This window comes from Nerophis lumbriciformis, linkage group LG38, assembly GCF_033978685.3.
Source record: "Nerophis lumbriciformis linkage group LG38, RoL_Nlum_v2.1, whole genome shotgun sequence".
NCBI lineage: Eukaryota > Metazoa > Chordata > Actinopteri > Syngnathiformes > Syngnathidae > Nerophis > Nerophis lumbriciformis.
This window is the reverse complement of record NC_084585.2, coordinates 2,303,846-2,327,423: the sequence shown is the minus strand read 5'-3', so window position 1 is coordinate 2,327,423 and position 23,578 is coordinate 2,303,846. Positions and strand designations below refer to the sequence as shown.

General features: G+C 39.4%; 1 protein-coding gene across 1 annotated transcript; it reads right to left on the bottom strand.

The window, feature by feature from the left end:
• Positions 1 to 1,086: 1,086 nt before the first annotated feature.
• Positions 1,087 to 22,195, bottom strand: dcaf12 (DDB1 and CUL4 associated factor 12). Its single transcript, XM_061932373.1, has 9 exons — positions 21,811 to 22,195; positions 16,720 to 17,007; positions 12,685 to 12,951; positions 12,319 to 12,379; positions 8,068 to 8,261; positions 7,893 to 7,958; positions 2,299 to 2,461; positions 2,034 to 2,212; positions 1,087 to 1,959 (listed from the first exon to the last, which is right to left on the bottom strand). The coding sequence occupies exons 1-9, from the start codon at positions 21,868 to 21,870 to the stop codon at positions 1,801 to 1,803; spliced, it is 1,437 nt and encodes a 478-aa protein (XP_061788357.1). The 5' UTR covers positions 21,871 to 22,195; the 3' UTR covers positions 1,087 to 1,800.
• Positions 22,196 to 23,578: the final 1,383 nt, after the last annotated feature.

Here is a 23,578-nt window from a genome sequence, read left to right as displayed (position 1 = left end):
ATGGATGACAGAGTCTGGTGTGGATGAACTTGACTGGCCTGCACAGAGTCCTGACCTGAACCCGCTAGGACACCTTTGTGATGAATTAGAACGGAGACTGAGAGCCAGGCCTTCTCCACCAACATCAGTGTGTGACCTCACCAATGCGCTTTTTGGAAGAATGGTGGAAAATTCCTATGAATGACACTCTGCAACCTTGTGGACAGCCTTCCCAGAAGAGTTGAAGCTGTAATAGCTGCAAAAGGTGGACCCACAACAAAAATGATGACAGTTCATATGTGAGTCAAGGCAGGTGGCCAAATACTTTTGGCAATTTAGTGTACATTTTCTCTTTATTTACTCCTTTCTATTGTTTTTGCTCCGATCCCCCAAATTCAGTATAAACATTCATGATGAGGTGTGTATAAAAAAAAACAGGGCATATACATCAAACCACACACATCCTCAGAAATATACATCAAAATGTATGACAGTGTTCCTATGTACTTCAAACATACATATACACGTTTATATTACAAAATACACTTTAGAGTGATGGTTATTTAATGAAATTATGCTTGTAATTGGAATCGCTTTTCAATGAAAGAAAACCCCAACACCGAATGCCTATGGCGGTCTTTCACAGAAAGACCTGAGCAAGGCAAAAGCTTAACTCAAGCCTACCCTGCTTTGACCAAACAAGGGCATGAGAAAGACCACGCCTTGTTAGAAAAAAGAAAGTTCTAGAACTGTGAGCACAATAAGTATAAATCCAGGGTGAAGTGTGTTGGATCCTTCTCGGTCTGTTGGTGTACAAAGCTACCACAGTTCATCGCCCAAGTCCCAGAGGGGTCTCGGAATCACAGGGCTGTCAACCAAATAAAAAAAGAAAGATCTCGTGTGTTATGTGACAGTCAAATAAATCCTCTAGTGACACCGGACGTACACGTACGTATATGAGACAGCGTGCAAATCTGCAGAGAGCGTTCTGATCAGATTGAACAGAAACATAGCAGGTGGGCAAAAAGAAAAAGACGATACACCCTCAAGAATTCCATATCGACCCAAACCACTGGTATGGGGGGAAATAAATACAAATAAAGCAAATTAGAATATCAGCAGGTGTATGTCAGTCAAATCAGAGATGGAAGTAGAGAGGATTGCGTTACAGCAGAACTATCTGAACATTTCTCCTTTACATAATTTCAACCACAAATTGGTAAAAAGTTCCATTTTGTTTGGATGGGCCAGCGTCTTCATTTCGCTGCTGCTAAGGACAAGTTGATTGTTTTTGGGACAGAAACAAACTGTTCCAACCAGTAAATACTTCCTATTAAAAGTCAAACTGCACACCAGTTAAGTCCTTCACAACGGTCTTTTTAGTCCTTCGTCCTCTCTTCGTATTGCCAGTCATTCCGAAGAGAAAGTGAAAATAACCCAATAAACATTGTTATATCTTACATAGGAAGCAGCGCATACTTTTTACATACTAAACCAAGCCTATAAAGTTTGATGAAATGTTGGTTGGGATTCTAAAGCCTCCTCTGGGTTCTTCAGTGGCAGACTTTGCAGTTCTTAAAACGACTGGTTCGAACATTTGTCTTTAAAAAAAATGATTTGACTTTGGTGGAAGGAGTGAAGGTACAGTGGCGACAGAATGCTGAAATGTGGACAGGCAGATGCAGCAAAATCAAAGATGGAATATGACGGTGCCAGATCGTGCTCCTGAGTCCATCAAAGACAGTGATGCTGCTGAAGAAGGGCTGGGGGGAAATTGGTTTAATTTAAAAAAATGGTGGTGTATAGCAATGACAAGGCTAGCTAGCTCCACAATCCCGCGTAGTTCCCGTGGAGGCCGGAACAGAGCGGTCCGCCTGCTACAAACAGTTTCGTGCCGGAGTCGTCGTAGCAGTGCGTGTACACGGCGTTGGGGAAAGAATGAAGGTCTGAGAAGTAACTCCTCCACGTTTCATCGTGATTCTGAAACCCAGAAGTAAGAGTGGACTCAGTTTGGACAATTGTCAGATGTAATAAATGGTCCGCAGGTTACATACCAGCCAGCCTTTCCCTGTGGTGAGCTTGAGAATGCCATCCCCGGAGCACTTCCGGTACCCTCCGTTTGGAATCAAAGGATTCTCTAGGAATCTCTGGGCCCTGATGTCGTAGAAGAGAAGTGAACCTTGACCAGTGCCCACGGTCACAATGTGCTCGTAGAAACTCACAGAACGGATCCCTGCGCAGAAATACACACCCGTTTCAAATTGGATTCTCTATACCTACTGGTTTTAAAAGGGCTGTGGAGAAGAAAAGGTGACTTACCACTTCCTCTCTCTCTGGAGTTGACTGACTTTATATTTTGTGTCGGTTGCCGTGGATCCAAAAAAGAGACATGGGCCTGAGACCCTGCAGCGTACACGGACCAGTCCTGCCCATAGGCCAGGCACACATTCTCTTTGCAGTGAGGCAGCTTGGTAGACAGGAGCTGCAGAGAAGCCATACACAATATTTATTGATTTAGTGTTTATTGAGTATGTCATAGTCAGTTCCATATCATACACGTAGTACACTGCAAAAAGTGAAATCTAAGTAAGATGAAATATCTCAAATAAGGCTGATATTTGCTTATTTTCTGTCTGATAAGATCATTCTTCTCACTAAGCAGATTTTATGTTAGAGTGTTTTACTTGTTTTAAGGGTTTTGGTCCTAAACAGTGTTGGGACTAACGCGTTACAAAGTAACGCGTTACTGTAACGCTGTTAGTTTCGGCGGTAACTAGTAATCTAACGCGTTATTTTTTATATTCAGTAACTCAGTTACCGTTACTACATGATGCGTTACTGCGTTATTTTACGTTACTTTTTATGTAGTATAAAGTGTGTTTTATCGGAGCGCTGCTGTGTCATCGTTCTGATTCTTCTTGTGTCACAAGCCGGAGAAGAGAGACGTGCGCTCTGTGTGGGTGAGTGTGGAGGGAGGGGGGGGGGGGCGTGTCTGATCATGGCGGAGCCAGAAGTCGAGTTTGCTAACATGGAGATATTTTCACTACTTTTCTTTTGTCGAGCACAAAGAAAAGAACATTTTAGTTAAATGTAAATTGTGCTTTGGATCAAAGATGCCATCTACTGCCCAAAACAGCAATTCAAATCTGCTGAAACAAGCTACATAGCAACATGCTTCCACGAAGCTAGTAAAGAGAGATAGAGACTCTGATGCCACTTCACCTCCACCATTTAAGGATTAACTTTGCCTCTTCTCATCATTCACCGCTGAAGGTACACACTCTGTCACTCTCATTGTTCATGTGTGCGAGCAAATGCAAAAACTCCCTGAGCATTGAGTGGAGTCCATGTGAGCAACTTTAGACGTGCACACTGTGGCTACACCAGCAGCACACCTGTCCCAAACATGACTAAATAACAAGTTCAATCTCCATCCATCCATCCATTTTTACTACCGCTTGTCTCTTTCGGGGTCGCAGGAGCCTATCTCAGCTGCATTCGGGCGGAAGGCAGGGTACACCCTGGACAAGTCCCCACCTCATCACAGGGCCAACACAGATACACAGACAACATTCTCTTATTATTATAATCAAATGACAGCAGTCATTTCTAATATAAGTGTTTAGGCCCACTTACAATGACAATAACAACAAATATTGTTTTTCATGAACTGTGTACTTGTATTGTTTGTCTGGGTGGAGGTCCTGCTTTGGAAATAGTTTGTACCCCTTTCATTTAGTTCCCATTAAAACATTCACATGTTGCACAATGAGATGTAAGCAGGGGATCATGTGTACATTCCTGCAACTTCCTGTTTGTAAAAAATATATTTTTATTAGTATTTATTTAATATACTAACAGCATTTAATAATTAATATTTATAAATTAAGATTCCTAATAAATGACACTAGAATAAGCACACATTTGATTGGTAAATCATAGTGTAACGACCTGGAATTACACTTTATGTGTGGTGTTGGAGTTGTCTGACTTTTTGTGTGGCTGTAAACACATCACTGGTTAAGTGCCATATGTGCATGTGTTGGTGCACGTGAGAAAGAGCGAGTGGCTGCTGTTGATATAACAAAGTAGCTTTTAATCTGGTTTGTACTGCAGAAAATGACCACTTTTGCTAGATATCATTTTTTTTACTAATGTTTTGGTGATGTGTTTATGGCCGACAATAAAGAGTTTTGCTCAGTAAAGAAAATGCCTGGTTAGGCTTTGTGTATGTAGTGTGTGCCTTTCTTGGTTTACATCTATGCTCTTATTATGCTGTTTGTTACTTATGTACGTTATGTTGCAGCTATTTAAAATAGTTTTGTCAATTTGTTCTGGCCAGAAACAAATTGGCCTTTGTAACATATCTTTGTCTTTGTGTGTTGTATGTAGAGCACATTGCTTAGCAGAGTTGAGTGATGCAAATGCATGTCAAGTTGATCAACAGATTGTATTATTCTCCAGTGCAATAACAGTACTGAAATGAAGGCTAAAAGGGCATTAATGGGAGCTTTAAAAAAAAAAAAAGAAGAAAAAAATAAGTAACTAAATAGTTACTTTTCACAGTAACGCATTACTTTTTGGTGTAAGTAACTGAGTTAGTAACTGAGTTACTTTTGAAATGAAGTAACTAGTAACTGTAACTAGTTACTGCTCTGCAGTAACTAACCCAACACTGGTCCTAAATGATCTCAGTAAGATATTACAGCTTGTTGCTGAGATGTGATGACCTATATTGAGTAAAACATGCTTGAAACTAGAATATCAAGTGTTGCAAAGCATGATGCAAGTTTAAAACTACTTTTTTAAAGTAATCATTTCTTACCTCAAGCATGAAAAAAAAATCATGATGCCGAGCGCATATCATTATGTCAAGATAATGGCACTAGCATTTACTTCATTTAAGAATATTTTTCAACATATTGAGCAAAAAGGTCTAATTTGTTTTTCTACCAAGAAAAGTGCACTTGTTATTAGTGAGAATATACTTATTTTAAGCTATTTTTGGGTTCATTGAGGTTAGCTCATTTGACTTGTTTGGGAAAGTCTTGACAAGCCAAATTTTCTTGTTCTATTGGCAGATCATTTTGCTTAGTTCAAATAAAACACCCCCCATTTTTGTATGTTTTTTTCTTGTTTTTGAACACTGACTTTTTGCAGTGTACATAATATACATACTGTACATATCTCATAAGACAGTCTTGTGCTCAATGGCAATATTGTTATTTCACAAAAAAAGAAAAGACAATTAAATTAAACACATCTCTAAAGCAGGGGTGCTCATTACGTCGATCGCGAGCTACCGGTCGATCTCGGAGGGTGTGTCAGTCGATCACCAGCCAGGCATTAAAAAAATAGTCCTAAAAATGAGCGATCATAAATCTTCACTATGACGTCACTTTCGTCACTTGATTGACATTCACGGCACCCGAGGGTCTTCTGAGATGACGCTGGCTGCTGCCAGCTCATTAAAATGACCGACTGGAAGGCGAGAAACACTTTATTTCAACAGACTCTGGCGCCGTACCTGTCGTCAAAACTCCAAAGACCGACTGCACAGTTGCGCTAACAAAATAGGAGTCTCAGAAAGCTGGCGTGCACAAGCTAGCAAGCTACGGAGTTTGCCGACAATGTATTTCTTGTAAAGTGTATACAAAGGAGTACGGAAGCTGGACAAATAAGATGCCAAAAACCAACTACTTTCATGTGGTATTGGACAGAAAGGAGGACTTTTTTTCTCCTCCATTCGAAAATGCGGACGTTTTTAGCACTACTGTCTGATTCTAATCAATGCAAAAGTCATCAGAATCAAGTAATACACCAACTTATATTCTTGTCTTCATGAAAGAAAGGAATCTATATGTGTTAAACATGCTTGTATTATCTTTAAACACCTTTAACTTGTTAACAATATTAACTATATGTGTTAAACATGCTTGCATTATCTTTAAACACCTTTAACTTATTAACAATATTAACTATATGTGTTAAACATGCTTGTATTATCTTTAAACACCTTTAACTTATTAATAATATTAACTATATGTATTAAACATGCTTGTATTATCATTAAACACCTTTAACTTGTTAACAATATTAACTATATGTATTAAACATGCTTGCATTATCATTAAACACCTTTAATTTATTAACAATATTAACTATGTGTTAAACATGATTGTATTATCATTAAACACCTTTAATTTATTAACAATATTAACTATATGTGTTAAACATGCTTGCATTATCATTAAACACCTTTAACTTATTAACAAAATCATATATTTCATAAATAAGTAAATATAAATTATATATATGAATGAGGTAGATCCCCACGACTTCATCAATTGAAAAGTAGCTCGCCTGCAGAAAAAGTGTGAGCACCCCTGCTTTAAAGGGTAACGGGAAGAAGTATAAACATTTTAAATCCACCCGTTTTACATAGTTACTTTAACTAATATCCAGTTTCCTGATACGATGAGTGTATTCGCATCCAAACTGCAGCACAGACTTTTATTTTTGTATTTAATTTTTTGTCCAGTCCAGCCACTCAGGCATTTAAACAAATGGATGTGTTGATGTACATGCTCATATCTGCTGTACAGATTAACTTTACAAAAGAGAAGTGTGGGATACTTCTCTTATTGCCCTATTTGTATTTGACTTTATCAAATGGATTTATATTGTTATTTGGCGCAAGCGGACTGGAGCAGGAGGGGATAGAAATAAGATTGCGGGGACAAGAGGGGGATAAGACAGAGAGACAACATCAGCAAATAAGATACTGTATGTACAAATATGAAACCAAAAGTGATAGCAGAGAAGCAGTTAGTGAAGTAAATATTGATAACAGAAATGACTATGAACATTATTGCATCACAAATGAAGCAATAGAAATACCAACAGCATCCTCAGGGACTCATCCCACCCAGGTCACCACTGGCTTGAACTTTTGCCCTCAGGGAGGCGCTATAAGACCATCAAAGCAAGGACAAATAGACTGAAAAACAGTTTCTATTCTAGACCTGTTATTGCCCTAAACGCCGCACATACCTGAACACTCACCACTTTATTACTTGCTTACCTATGATAGAGATCTGCTGTGCAATATGTTGTTAACATTTTATTGTGTTTTTAAATTTTAAATTGTTTTATTATTGTTGTTGTCTTAAGACTAATTTATGTAGGTTTGTTTTGAAAACACTGAGCTGGATTGCTGTCCAATTTTGTTGTTTCCATACAATGAAAATAAAGGTATTCTGATTCTGACCAATAGAAATAGTACCACTGATAATGAATAACAATAATAATTACCTCTATTATCAACAATACCTCTATTATCACGTCTAAAGACTTCAGATGTTTGTCAGGTCTAATCTTAGAATAAAATTAGATTTAAAGGGGACCTATTATGCAAAACCAGCTTTTGTCACCGAATACTACCTGTTGTTGTGTATTTGGGGTCTGCAAAAGTCCTGAAAATGTTCAAACAATGGAGGCATGGCGTAGATATTTATTCATTTGCCCAACTTGTGACGTTTTTTCAGAATTGTGACGTCAGCGAATATTTCCATATATGATAGAAGTCCGCCATTGTAGTCAGACGCTGTAGTCAATAAGCTAATTTTTTCCTCTCTCCTCTTGTTGTGGGGCAGACTGACTCGTACAAACACATGCATCCTTCGCTGTTGCCATTTCTAATACAAAGTAGTGTACAGTGTATTTATCTGTCAGTAGACTCGCTATGGGAGCGCTAAAAGCTACAGCATAGCTGGTGGGGGGGAAAGACTCAGTCAAAGTGGAGGCTTGTAAATAAGACCGAATGACATGTTATGTAGACCACAAGGGAATGTTTAAAATGTCCAAAAACATATATTATGACCCCTTTAAGAAAACATCTTAAATAGACTTGCCTTGCACAAAGTGTGTTCGGCGTTCCAGAGGTGGAAGTAGCCATCCAAAGATACAGCACCCAGTTCCTTGACAAGAAGAAGAGAAGATGCAATTGATTGAAGCTAAAGGGTGTGAAGTCAATAAAACCCAATCACATTTCCTTTCTGTTCAACTGTAAGAGATGTCAACACTCACTTTATTGTTGTTATTGAAGGCCAAAGCGCGGACTTTACAGTTGTAGGGGTTGGTATATTCCTTTGGGATGTCTTTGAGGGCACGGTGCGAGATATGGGCATAGGAGGGCACATCCCCCTCGCTTTGACTGTGCTCAGCCTGGCTCATGACTTCCTCCGTCACCTCCCACAGACCCATGGAGCCATCCCGTGAACCTGTGCATTGAAACATTAACAAGGCATATGTGTTCAGTGCATCCATAATGGCTAACAAAGCATGGCCATCAGGATATGTGTAGGACTTTAGGAAAGGTCAAACCTGTCTATAGCGACCACTTAAGGGAAACTGCAAAAGTAGCCATCTTTGGGCCAGTACCTTTACATGTTTTCTCCAGCGTGCGTGATTGTGGATTAGAAATAGCAATGTTGTTGTGGAGAGTTGGCGCTGTAAGATGTTGTGTTCTTATTAAGGTAAAATATTGTACCTATTATACCTAACCAGAGGTGGGTAGAGTAGCCAGAAATTGTACTCAAGTAAGAGTACTGTTACTTTAGAGATTTATTACTCAAGTAAAAGTAAGGAGTAGTCACCCAAATATTTACTTGAGTAAAAGTAAAAAGTATGTTGTGAAAAAACTACTCAAGTACTGAGTAACATACACACACATATCATATATATATATATATATATATATATATATATATATATATATATATATATATATATATATATATACATATACATATATACACATACATTGATATATACAGTATATCATTTATATTTATTTATTTTGCCGTTTTTGTTTACATGTTAAAGGTGTTTTAATGAATATACATGCATGTTTAACACATATAGATTCCTTTCTTTCATGTTGACAAGAATATAAGTTGGTGTATTACTTGATTCTGATGACTTGCATTGATTGTAATCAGACAGCAGTGCTTAACGTCCACGTTTTCAAATGCAGGAGAAAAAAAGTTCCTCCTTTCTGTCTAATACCACATGAAAGTGGTTGGTTTTTGGCATCCTATTTGTCCAGCTTCCATATTCGTTTTCACACACTTTACAAGAAATACATTGGCGGCAAATTCCGTAGCTTGCTAGCTTGTTTGCGCTGGCTTTCGGAGACTCTTATTTTGAAAGCGCAGGCGCGATGGAGCGGCACTTTTATTGTGAAGACAGGAACTGTGCAGTCAGTCTTTAGGCTTGTGACGGGATGTACGTTTGAAATAAAAGTGTCTTTTTTCCTTCACACTTTTGATTGATTGATTGAAACTTGTATTAGTAGATTGCACAGTACAGTACATATTCCGTACAATTGACCACTAAATGGTAACACCCCAATAAGTTTTTCAACTTGTTTAAGTCAGGTCATGTGACCGCCTGGCTCTATTTGATTGGTCCAACGTCACCAGTGACTACATCTGATTGGTGGAACGGAGTCAAACGTCACTAGTGACTGCATTTTATTGGTGGAACGGAGTGAAACGTCACCAGTAAGGCAGGCACTTTGAAGGTCTGTCTGACAGACCAAAACAAACAAAGCGTGCATTAACAGATCGATAAAAATTAGTAGCGAGTTGAATGTAGATAAAAGTAGCGGAGTAAAAGTAGTGTTTCTTCTCTATAAATATACTCAAGTAAAAGTAAAAGTAAGTTGCATTAAAACTACTCTTAGAAGTACAATTTATCCCAAAAGTTACTCAAGTAGATGTAACGGAGTAAATGTAGCGCGTTACTACCCACCTCTGTACCTAACTGACTAGAAAAAACAAAAAAGTATAAGATGTTGTTGAGGGGGACGTGCTGGGAGACCTCAAGCGCACAGACACTACGATCTAAGACCGAGGTCAGGACACCACAGACCAAATACATTTTTAATTCTCTTCTGTCAGATCTTTACACTTCCTATCGGTCTGTTATTTGGCATCTGTCTGAAAATTGTATATCTGTCTGGTATCGGAAATAAACAAAGAAATAAGAATGTGAGCTATCCTAATGGTACACGTTGGTTGAGTCTAACTTCTATTTAAATGGGCTAGCATTGGGGGTGTCAGTAACCATTGATCGATATATGTCGATAAAACTATTTATATTTCTAATTTTCAAGTGTATCGATTTATGCTCCGCAAGTTTGCCTTCCAGAAGATCATTTTAAATAGGAATTGGTTGATTTTATCGATACTAGGAAAAAGGAAAACATTGAAATTCAGAACGGCAAACTTTATATGAAGTTGAGCGCTTTTAATAATAACGATTTTAAATGTTAAGTCTGTTTGCCCATCTGTGGCTTCATCCAAAAAAAAAAATGGCGGATACTTACGACGGTCAAGATCGTCGTACCAAACGTAAACACCAAAAGAATACATCATAAATTATAGCACAAAACCTTTCAGCTACAGCACCATTGCAAAAGCCACAACAAAGACAAAGTTACACAAAACAATAATATGATGCTGCACCACAAAAAAAAAAAAAAATATATATATATATATATATATATATTTTTTTTTTTTTTTTTTTTTTTTTTTAAAGTCCAATGCGGCCCCCCAGTCAAAAAGTTTGGACACCCCTGACTTAGATTAACAAAGTCTCTTAGGCAGAAGTTTACAGTATTATAAAGTATCCACTAACAAACGTGTCAGGATTTACTGCATAATTGGCTTAATTATTGCAGCCACTATGTGTTGCCAAAAAACAAATAACCATCCCACTTCAATTTAAGGACAGCATAAGTCCTGTCCAATTAAAAATGATAAATAGGTTAGTGTTTTCATACCTTGTTCTCTGTTCACTTGATCAAGCCTTTATTTATATAATTATTCTAATAATTCCACATTGTAAAATAATTAAAGTATGTACTATAATTTGTGCTGCTATCGTATTGGCCAATACCCAAAGCTCCAATATTGGTATCGTATGGGAAGTGAAAAAGTTGTATCGGGACACCACTAAACACCCGCCGTCATCACAAACGCAGAGTCTTTGAAGGCTACGAATGAAGCAATATATATATACACAGGTAAAAGCCAGTAAATTAGAATATTTTGAAAAACTTGATTTATTTCAGTAATTGCATTCAAAAGGTGTAACTTGTACATTATATTTATTCATTGCACACAGACTGATGCATTCAAATGTTTATTTCATTTAATTTTGATGATTTGAAGTGGCAACAAATGAAAATCCAAAATTCCGTGTGTCACAAAATTAGAATATTACTTAAGGCTAATACAAAAAAGGGATTTTTAGAAATGTTGGCCAACTGAAAAGTATGAAAATGAAAAATATGAGCATGTACAATACTCAATACTTGGTTGGAGCTCCTTTTGCCTCAATTACTGCGTTAATGCGGCGTGGCATGGAGTCGATGAGTTTCTGGCACTGCTCAGGTGTTATGAGAGCCCAGGTTGCTCTGATAGTGGCCTTCAAGTCTTCTGCGTTTTTGGGTCTGGCATTCTGCATCTTCCTTTTCACAATACCCCACAGATTTTCTATGGGGCTAAGGTCAGGGGAGTTGGCGGGCCAATTTAGAACAGAAATACCATGGTCCGTAAACCAGGCACGGGTAGATTTTGCGCTGTGTGCAGGCGCCAAGTCCTGTTGGAACTTGGAATCTCCATCTCCATAGAGCAGGTCAGCAGCAGGAAGCATGAAGTGCTCTAAAACTTGCTGGTAGACGGCTGTGTTGACCCTGGATCTCAGGAAACAGAGTGGACCGACACCAGCAGATGACATGGCACCCCAAACCATCACCCAACCATGCAAATTTTGCATTTCCTTTGGAAATCGAGGTCCCAGAGTCTGGAGGAAGACAGGATGCACAGGATCCACGTTGCCTGAAGTCTAGTGTAAAGTTTCCACCATCAGTGATGGTTTGGGGTGCCATGTCATCTGCTGGTGTCGGTCCACTCTGTTTCCTGAGATCCAGGGTCAACGCTTTTTTGTATTAGCCTTAAGTAATATTCTAATTTTGTGACACACGGAATTTTGGATTTTCATTTGTTGCCACTTCAAATCATCAAAATTAAATGAAATAAACATTTGAATGCATCAGTCTGTGTGCAATGAATAAATATAATGTACAAGTTACACCTTTTGAATGCAATTACTGAAATAAATCAAGTTTTTCAAAATATTCTAATTTACTGGCTTTTACCTGTATATGTGATAACTGAATTTAATGAGATGTTGTGCATGCCTTTGCAGTGGAAATAACAAAGCAACATGGTGGTGACACAAACACATTGGTTCATACAGAGAACTCACCAGAAACAGCCATCCTGTCACTGATCCATGCTATTGAGAAGATCCAGTCATTGTGGCCATCCTTGCAAACACATAACCACAATGAAGCAAAACAAGTCTCACAGCAGGACGTTAGCATCGAGAGGCCTATTGAAAAATGTTTATTCTGCAGAAAGGACCTGACGGCTGTAACAACATGGGGATATAAGGCCTTTTGATTGAAACTGTATTAGTAGATTGCACAGTACAGTACATATTCCGTACAATTGACCACTAAATGGCAACGCCCCAATAAGTTTTTCAACTTGTTTAAGTCGAGGTCCACGTTAATCAATTCATGGTAAAGGCAAGGGGATTCCACATGAAATGTTATAAGTGAAAACTCACATCTCCAACGCAGACAGGGTCCAGCGTGGGCAGCTGGTAGATGGCTAGGCTGTTGGGGTTGTCTCCTCCAGTCGCTAGGAGGGTTCGAGAAGGGTTGATCTCTATAGCATGGATCCCACAACCCTGCTGGTCCAGCCGGGAATGAGAGCTCGCCGTGGAGTGGTAATGCTGCACTGCCCCGACCACGGAGCCTCCACCATGACATACCCTGTCCTTGAGCATGGGGATGCGAGTTATCTGCCCAGTCATCACATTGGTTACGAAAAGCTGGAAGAAAGCCCCACAATAAATTTGGGTTACATAACTATAGTCACCGCTTGCAAACAAAGAGCCAGAAGTCCAAATAGACAATAAGAAACTCTATATAGCATACAAAATGTAGGAAGGCCGCACAACAAACTATTTACTGTAATTTACGAAATTCTTCAAAATTACGCAGCAAATAAAAATGATACACCGTATTTTCTGAACCATAGGGCGCACCGGATTATAAGGCGCACTGCCGATGAGCGGGTCTATTCAGGTCTATTTTCATACAAAAGGTGCACCGGATTATAAGGCGCATTAAAGGAGTCAAATTAAATAAATAAATTATAAATGGGTTGTACTTGTATAGCGCTTTTCTACCTTCAAGGTACTCAAAGCGCTTTGACACTGGGTTGTACTTGTATAGCGCTTTTCTACCTTCAAGGTACTCAAAGCGCTTTGACACTACTTCCACATTTACCCATTCACACACACATTCACACACTGATGGAGGGAGCTGCCATGCAAGGCGCTAACCAGCACCCATCAGGAGCAAGGGTGAAGTGTCTTGCTCAGTACACAACGGACATGACGAGGTTGGTACTAGGTGGGGATTGAACCAGGGACCCTCGGGTTGCGCACGGCCACAAATGTAAAAGACTTCCTTGTGGTCTACATAACATGTAATGATGGTTCTTTGCTCAAAATGTTGCATAGATCAGTGTTTTTCAACCACTGTGCCGTGAGATACAGTCCGGTGTGTCGTAGGAGATGAGCTAATTTCACCTATTTGGGTTAAAAATATTTTTTGAAAACCATTAACTATAGTCTGCAAATAATGTGTTGTTGTTGAGTGTCGGTGCTGTCTAGAGCTCGGCAGAGTAACCGTGTAATACTCTTCCATATCAGTAGGTGGCAGCCGGTAGCTAATTGCTTTGCAGATGTTGGAAACAGCGGGAGGCAGTGTGAAGGTAGAAAGGTAATGCTTAAACCAAAAATAAACAAAAGGTGAGTGCCCCTAAGAAAAAGCACTGAAGCTTAGGGAAGGCTATGCAGAACTCAACTAAAACTGAACTGGCTACAAAGTAAACAAAAACAGAATGCTGGACGACAGCAAAGACTTACTGTGGAGCAAAGATGGCGTCCACAATGTACATCCGAACATGACACGACAATCAACAATGTCCCCACAAAGAAGGATAAAAACGACTGAAATATTCTTGATTGCTAAAACAAAGTAGATGAATATCGCTCAAAAGAAGACATGAAACTGCTACAGGAAAATACCAAAAAAAGAGAAAAAGTCACCAAAATAGGAGCGCAAGACAAGAAGTAAAACACTACACACAGGAAAACGGCAAAAAAGTCAAAATAAGTCACGTCGTGATGTGACAGGTGGTGACAGTACTTTGAGACAAGAGCTATATTGATGCATGCTTGGTTATGCTTTAAAGTCATATCCAACAATTGCGACAACGACTTTTTACTGTCAACTGAGTTTTGTTTTTTTAATGATTTCTGCTGGTGGTGTGCCTCCGCATTTTTTCAACGCAAAAAATGTGCCTTGGCTCTAAAAAGGTTGAAAAACACTGGCATAGATGATGTTTTACACATCATCTTCAAGTCATTTTCTGACAGTCTCTTCAGGATGCACCGTTTTGTGGGCGCTCTTATTTACGTGCCTCCACTTGGACAGCGTCTTCTCCCCGTCATCTTTGTTGTAGCGTGCAAGGACGGGAGTGGAAGAAGTGTCAAAAGATGGAGCTAACTGTTTTAATGACATTCACACTTTACTTCAATCAATAACGGAGCACCATCTCCTCATCTGTGGCTCACTAGTGCAACAACAACGCCCGAAATGTGTCCCGTGAAAAACCGTCCGACCGGAACTCTCTAATAACTAAAGTTCCTTGGGTGAATAATGTAAACTCACTACACCGGTATGTTTTAGTGCTTACATGGTGAGTTTACTGACAGATATAAGTAAGAACTTTACACTACTTTATATTAGAAATGGCAACCGTGGAGGATGAATGTCACATAACAAGAAGATAGAGAAAAAGAAGAAGCTTATCGACTGCAGTATCGACACAGACTCCAGCAGCGGATGTGTGCAAATTTTCCGGGCTTATGCAGATCTCAAATACATATCAGAAGGTAAGAAAAGTTGGTTTTGCACAATATTGTGAAACAAAATGCCAGATAATATGGCTGCCATTTTGCGGTCCTTATACACACACCATAGTAATACTTGTATCTCTGACTATGGTATCCGTAATGGGCCGACAATCCATCAAGCGGGGCGGCTTCAAAGTCATACTAAAACATTTTGACAGATTTTTGAGTGCCGTGTGTAATGCTCTTTATTTTCAATGGAACATTTAAAGTTGTGTTGTTTACAGGCGTCATATTGCAGTCTACATGTATCTCTTATGTGTGACTTCCATCTACTGGTCACACTTATTACACCATGTACCAAATAAAATTGCTTCGAGGTCGGTCAACACAACCAGAATTATTCTGTACATTAGGCGCACCGGGTTATAAGGCGCACTGTCGATTTTTGAGGAAATGAAAGGATTTTAAGTGCGCCTTATAGTCCAAAAAATATGGTACCGTATTTTCCGCACTATAAGGCGCACCTAAAAACCACAAATGTTCTCAAAAGCTGACAGTGCGCCTTATAACCCGGTGCGCTTTATATATGGATAAATATTAAGATTCATTTTCATAAAGTTTCGGTCTCGCAATTTCGGTAAACAGCCGCCATCTTTTTTCCTGGTAGAACAGGAAGCGCTTCTTCTTCTATGCAAGCAACCGCCAAGGTAAGCACCCGCCCCCATAGAACAGGAAGCGCTTCTTCTTCTACTGTAAGCAACCACCCGCCCGCGTAGAAGAAGAAAAAGCGCGCGGATATTCCCGTACGTTTAATTTCCTTTGTGTGTTTACATCTGTAAAGACCACAAAATGGCTCCTACTAAGCGACAGGTATCCGGTTCATGAAAAGACGCAATCTCTCCATCCGCACACGGATTACTATTTCACAGCAACTGATATTCCTGTGAACCGCACTGTGGATACAACGGGAGCACGTACGGTGAATATTCGCACCACAGGGAATGAGAAGTCATCCTTCACTGTGGTTGTAGCTTGCCATGCTAATGGCCAGAAACTTCCACCCATGGTGATATTCAAAAGGAAGACCTTGCCAAAAGAGACCTTTCCAGCCGGCGTCATCATAAAAGCTAACTCGAAGGGATGGATGAAGAAAAGATGAGCGAGTGGTTAAGGTAAGTTTAAGTTTACGCGAAGAGGCCGGGTGGCTTTTTTCAAGCAGCTCTGTCCATGTTGATATACGACTCCATGCGCGCCCACATCACGCTGGTTTTTAATATATTATTAAAGTTTGACTGACCTATCTGACTGTTTTTTTGACATTCCTTTAGCGCAGTTAGATGCGGCTTACAACACGGGGCGGCTTATAGGTGGACAAAGTTTTGAAATATGCCGTTCATTGAAGGCGCGGCTTTTAACCCAGGGCGCCTTATGGTGCGGAAAATACGGTACTTAAAAAAACCAACTCATTTTTAAGGTGTGTCTGCTTTTATTTTGCCGTGGCGAGCCACCACGATCAGGGTAAACCCTGTTGAGTAGTTGACACAGTTTTAATGAGCTGGTAGTGTGTTCTATGCCTGTGTGCCGCTGATAGAGACAACATTTGACAAAATGTTGTCCTTCGTCGATGGATGTTACAAATTCAAAGTTAAAAAAAAGAGAGAAAAAACTCACCGTGTTGCATTTGGTCCCGCACACAACCTGCTGTTGGTTGAGCCACTGGGAGGCAAATACTTTGTTGAGACGCCCAAGAGAGAACTCCCTCTCCTTCAGGATGCCAGGGAGCCTGCCGGCAGCAAAGCCTCGCAGGCTCCGCTGGAGCTGCAACTCGTGCTGCTGCTGAGGTCTGAACTCTCGCCCGCGGAGGGCACAGACCACCGAGTGGCGACTGCACCACCACTGCACATGGCGGGATGAACAAGAGACACGGCTCCGCTTGTATGGTGCCGGACCCCAGCCCAGCTGACGGAAGAAAGGTATAGAAATGAGGACAAATATGGTCCAGTTGGATTAACAAACAATGATACATATACTGTAACAGGTACAGACCACTCTTATAATGACTACTTCGTCACGTAAATAAGACAAAACAGCACATTCTGAAGAGACAATCAGAAAGCGACTTGAAAATGGTCTGTAGAGCAAAATCTATGCATCATTTGGACCAAGGCACCACCATTACAACTTATGTAGACCAGTGTTTTTTAACCAATAGTTAAGCCACCAGAAAATATCTGTTTCTCAGCAGTGGTCCGTAGGGGCTGCAGCGGTACTTACTCCTGATTTATTCTTATTTATTTGACAGGAACAGTACAATTACACATTGCTACCCAAAGTAGCTGACGTCAGAGTACATAAGACTTCTAGCCACAGGCTAATTTGCAACCCTCGTCCCTGGTTAAGTTTCTAAAGAAAAGTTGATTAAGACAAGTACAAAATAAAAATAATTGGCCCCATTTGTCCATACTACACCCAGTTCTAGTGCTCACCCTTCTGATTTTCCTTAATCTCACTTGTAAATCAGTTTTCCACCACTTGAGGCAGTAAGGACAATCTCAAAGTTTGGGGTAAAGTCATAAAGAAGTTTAAGCGCAAAAATTATAAATCAAGTGTTAAAGCTGTATTTTCATTTGCACTTTAATCTTATTGGCAATTTAGTTAAGAAACATATTCATTATTAATTTATTTATTTATTTTTGCACAACATAATTGTATTTTTCGTCAGGTATTTATAAGTCCCTTCTTATATTTGGTTAGTACTCATTTTTGTAATCAGCCTGACCTAAACCTAAATTAGGTTTATGTGTTAAATAATAATCTGTGTGATTAACACATGCTTTCATATTACTTGACAAGGTTGAAAACTGTACTTACTTTAAAATATAATGTATGAATACGATTAAAATCAAGAGTAAGATGACTGAGTCAGTGTTAATATTTGAGTGGGCCCCGGGCCACTCTGTAGTGGAAAAGTTTGGCCTCGAGGTCAGAAAGGTTAATACCACCTGATGCAGACCACAGGGAAGGGTTTTAAATGTCGAAAAAAAAATCTAAACATGACCCTTTTAAGACCTATTTATTTATATCGAACACTAAAGAACGTTGGTAAAGAAATATACAGGTTTTGTAAACAAATTGAGACCATTAAAAATGATAACCATATATTTCAGTTGAAAACGAGGCAGAAATAGAAAATGATGTGGATCAATGTAAACCTCATCATTCCACTCTCTAATATTTGGAGAAGTAGGTCTGTTTTGAATTAACCAAACACATTCAAACCACAGCAGTGCGTACACAAACACACACACACACATGTACCTACGTTTAAAATGAGCCAGATCAACGAAAATAAAGTCGAGATCTAGTATGATTACGTCATTGACTTGGGGGCATGTAAAAAGATGCACAATTGGGAATAAAATGCATAAGGCAGAAGTGTCAAAGTCGTTTTCACTGAGGGCCACATCGCAGTTACAGTATGTTTGGCCCCAGTGAATACTATTATTACTCAATTGTTTTATGCATTTTATCAGTAGAGTTTTTAAAAACTAAAATGTAAAAATAAAAAAAAGTAAAATTGCCATAATTTCACCTCAAAATATAGTGTATACTACTGTAAATGGAAAAACCGTACTGCTGTTTTATGGTTAAAAAGGCAGGCCAGTTACCAGAATTTTACCGTAAAATGTACATTTGTTTTTTTACTGTAAATAAGAAAAACTGCAATTTTACAGTTACATTTTGGCACCTGGGCTACGTGTTTGTTAGTTTTTTACCACAAATCAACAACTGTAGATTTTTTGGTGTATTACTGTAAATGCCAAAACGGCACCACAGTTTATTACAGTAAAAAAAGTAGTATTTTTTTCATTTCAAGAAAAATGTAAAAACCACAGTAAATTTCACAATTTTACTACGAAATCTATTGCTACTTTTACATTGTACAATTTGATGGATAACTTGCTTTGAAATCATTATTATTAGTATTTATTTATATTTAAAAAAATTGTTTGAATGTTTGATCATATATTTTTGGATAATTAGACAATATTTAAGTTAACATAATTTGCGATTACATGGGAGTACATATCATTGTTTTTCTCCCAAAATAGAAATAATACATTTAGTAAGAAAAGTTACATTACTTTATTGATACATATTATTTCCAGGCTTTTGAGGGCCAAATAAAATGAAGTGGCTTTTTTTTTACATAAACTGGACAATGAACTAAACAGACACTAAATTAATAATTGACCACTGATATGTAAACTTCTGACAGAAAGTATGTACAGCAGTGATTGTCAAACTGTGGTATGTGTACCACGAGGCTCCTTCTTGTCATGGCACGCCAAAGATTTGATTCATTATTTAAGTGCAGTGTTCTATTTTCCTATATTCAAAGACAGTGTTACTGTTCAAACTGTGTGTAATGTGTAATGTATCTACATAAATGTCGATATATGAAAGTAAGGCCTACATTTTCTAATTGGCTTAATGGTTTACAATTATCAATCAAATCTTGGAGAATAATTAAGAGTACAAAAGCCCTTAAATTGATATATTTGTTAAAAACATTTAAAGTGATTCAGATAGCCCTTTTTGTCTTTTTTTTTCTTTCATATTTTTTGTATTATCACTCTGTATTTGCTTTTGTTTTCTTTCCTTGATGTTGAAATTGCCTCGACTTTTGTGTGAATCATAAATGTATGTTTGTTGTTCAATAACAAAATAAAAATAAAAAGTAAATAAATAAATCTGATGAAGTAGCTACACGATCGGCTAATACGTCAGGGTGCACACTTGACATGAAATAACAGCCACATAGTCACTTTTACTCTATACCAGGGGTGTCAAACTCGCTTTCACTGAGGGCCACTGGTAACAGTGAATAATATATGAATTTGTTTAGACATTTTATTATATATTTTTTATGTACACTGTCAAAAATTCTGGGAAATGCCTTGCCAGTTTTTTACTGTAAAACATACAGATTTATTCTACAATATATTACAGTAAATGGAAAAACAGTACCCAGTTTTTACAGTAAAATACTGGCAGCTTAGTTGCCAGTATTTTACGGTGTAAAATACTGTAAATGGAAAAACTGTACCATTGTTTTTTGTTTTTTTCTGGCAACCGAGCGGTCAGTTTTTTTTTTTACCATAAAAAAAACTGCAGAACCGTTTTAACATTTACAGTAATACATCATTAAACCGCAGATTTTACAGTTTAAAAAAAAAGGCAGTTTACTCGCCAGAATTTTACAGTAAAAACTGTGGTAGAGTTATTTTCAATTTACAGTTATATGCTTTTACCGTAAAATGTATGTAAATGATGACAAACAGGAAGTGACCATATATGTATCAGTAATTGGTATGCATTGGAAACAGGAAGTGACCATATATGTCTTCAGTAATGCGGACGCTGTATCGATCCATTGTGGTGAAGAAGGAGCTGAGCCGGAAGGCAAAGCTCTCAATTTACCGGTCGATCTACGTTCCCATCCTCACCTATGGTCATGAGCTTTGGGTTATGACCGAAAGGACAAGATCACGGGTACAAGCGGCCGAAATGAGTTTCCTCCGCCGGGTGGCGGGGCTCTCCCTTAGAGATAGGGTGAGAAGCTCTGCCATCCGGGAGGAGCTCAAAGTAAAGCCGCTGCTCCTCCACATGGAGAGGAGCCAGATGAGGTGGTTCGGGCATCTGGTCAGGATGCCACCCGAACGCCTCCCTAGGGAGGTGTTTAGGGCACGTCCGACCGGTAGGAGGCCACGGGGAAGACCCAGGACACGTTGGGAAGACTATGTCTCCCGGCTGGCCTGGGAACGCCTCGGGGTCCCACAGGAAGAGCTGGACGAAGTGGCTGGGGAGAGGAAAGTCTGGGCTTCCCTGCTTAGGCTGCTGCCCCCGCGACCCGACCTCGGATAAGCGGAAGAAGATGGATGGATGGATGGATGGAAACAGGAAGTGACCATATATGTATCAGTAATTGGTATGAATTGGAAACAGGAAGTGACCATATATGTATCGGTAATTGGTATGCATTGGAAACAGGAAGTGATCATATATGTATCAGTAATTGGTATGAATTGGAAACAGGAATTGACCATACATGTATCAGTAATTGGTATGCATTGGAAACAGGAAGTGACCATATATGTATCAGTAATTGGTATGCATTGGAAACAGGAAGTGATCATATTTGTATCGGTAATTGGTATGCATTGGAAACAGGAAGTGATCATATTTGTATCGGTAATTGGTATGCATTGGAAACAGGAAGTGATCATATTTGTATCGGTAATTGGTATGCATTGGAAACAGGAAGTGACCATATATGTATCAGTAATTGGTATGAATTGGAAAAGGGGTAGAATTGAATAAAATGTGCTTCTACTACTGCTTTTCGGACACTATAAAGAAATGAGAATAAGTCAATTAAGTGGTTCTATAAACATCTTCGATATAAACTATCATATTCTGAAGGGTTTAACGACTTACTGAGTCCTTCCAATCTGATAAAGTAGCGACAAGATCGGCTAACATTTACAGTCACGGTGCTAACAATTTGGCTAAAGCTCGCTAACGTCACACTTGCACTTTATCAACACTTTTAAATGAATCTGACATCAACCGCGCAGTATTTTATTATCAAAATATGTTTAAGGCTTTTTGGCACTGCTAGGAAGCACCCCCGAGCTAGCTTAGCACAAAGCTAGTTAGCATGCTAACATGCTAACAGCACAGTTGGTGTCCGCCTACCTGTTGTTGGTCCTTGGGCTCTCCTGCCTTCCTTTTCCTGCTAACTGTCTTCCTCGCCATAGTCTGACACACACAGCTCCCGCACCCACATGGAGGGGACACCCGACTCTGGACGTCGGATCATAAAATGTGGATAAACGATGTTGTTCCTCGGCCTTTGCTAGCGGCTCCGATGACGAGCAAGGACGGTCACATGCGGGATGCGTCGCGGGACTGGGATGGTCACTAAATGACTCGCGTTGGCCGGCTATGAATGTCAAAGACGATATTAAACGATACAAAGTTTAAGTCTGTAGCTTCTCCCCCCCCCTCAAAAGTAGCGTCAGCAGCAGCGAGATCATCGGGACTCCGCGCAGCCGCACTCGTTAAAACATCAACAACAACAAGGTCGTACGTGAACGCGCCCGTCGAACGTGCTCGTTCACGACGATCGCCCGCTGCCATTGATATTTCCTGGTGTCCTGTCGAGTGGCAATGACCTTTCACCTCCTTCAGAACGTGATTATCCACCGTTGCCGTCCTCAAACTTGAGGAACAAAATAAATAAAACATGCATATGTGATGAACCCGAGTGGTGGGATATTAAAATCTAATAAAATTGCTAAAAACTAGTAAATATTAAGAACCCAATGTGGTGAGAACCGAACCGTCCAAAATAATGGAAGATGATTATGCTTGTTCAACATCTACGCTCCATAATATCATCAAAAGGTTCAGAGAATGTGGAGAAATCACTCCACGTAAGCGGCATGGCCGGAAACCAACATTGAATGACCGTGACCTTCCATCCCTCAGACGGCACTGTATCAAAAAGCGACATCAATCTCTAAAGGATATCACCACATGGGCTCAGGAACACTTCAGAAAAGCACTGTCACTAAATACAGTTGGTCGCTACATCTGTAAGTGCAAGTTAAAGCTCTACTATGCAAAGCGAAAGCCATTTATCAACAACACCCAGAAACGCCGCCGGCTTCTCTGGGCCCGAGATCATCTAAGATGGACTCATGCAAAGTGGAAAAGTGTTCTGTGGTCTGACGAGTCCACATTTCAAATTGTTTTTTAAATATTCGACATGGTGTCATCCGGACCAAAGGGGAAGCGAACCATCCAGACTGTTATCGACGCAAAGTTCAAAAGCCAGCATGTGTGATGGTATGGGGGTGTATTAGTGCCCAAGACATGGGTAACTTACACATCTGTGAAGGCACCATTAATGCTGAAAGGTACATACAGGTTTTGGAACAACATATGCTGCCATCTAAGCGCCGTCTTTTTCATGGACGCCCCTGCTTATTTCAGCAAGACAATGCCAAGCCACATTCAGCACGTATTACAACAGCGTGGCTTCTTAAAAAAAGAGTGCGGGTACTTTCCTGGTCCGCCTGCAGTCCAGACCTGTCTCCCATCGAAAATGTGTGGCGCATTATGAAGCGTAAAATACGACAGCGGAGACCCCGGACTGTTGAACGACTGAAGCTCTACATAAAACAAGAATGGGAAAGAATTCCACTTTCGAAGCTTCAACAATTAGTTTCCTCAGTTCCCAATCGTTTATTGAGTGTTGTTAAAAGGAAAGGCCATGTAACACAGTGGTGAACATGCCCTTTCCCAACTACTTTGGCACGTGTTGCAGCCATGAACTTCTAAGTTAATTATTGTTTGCAAAAAAAAAATAAAGTTTATGAGTTTGAACATCAAATATCTTGTCTTTGTAGTGCATTCAACTAAATATGGGTTGAAAATGATTTGCAAATCATTGTATTCC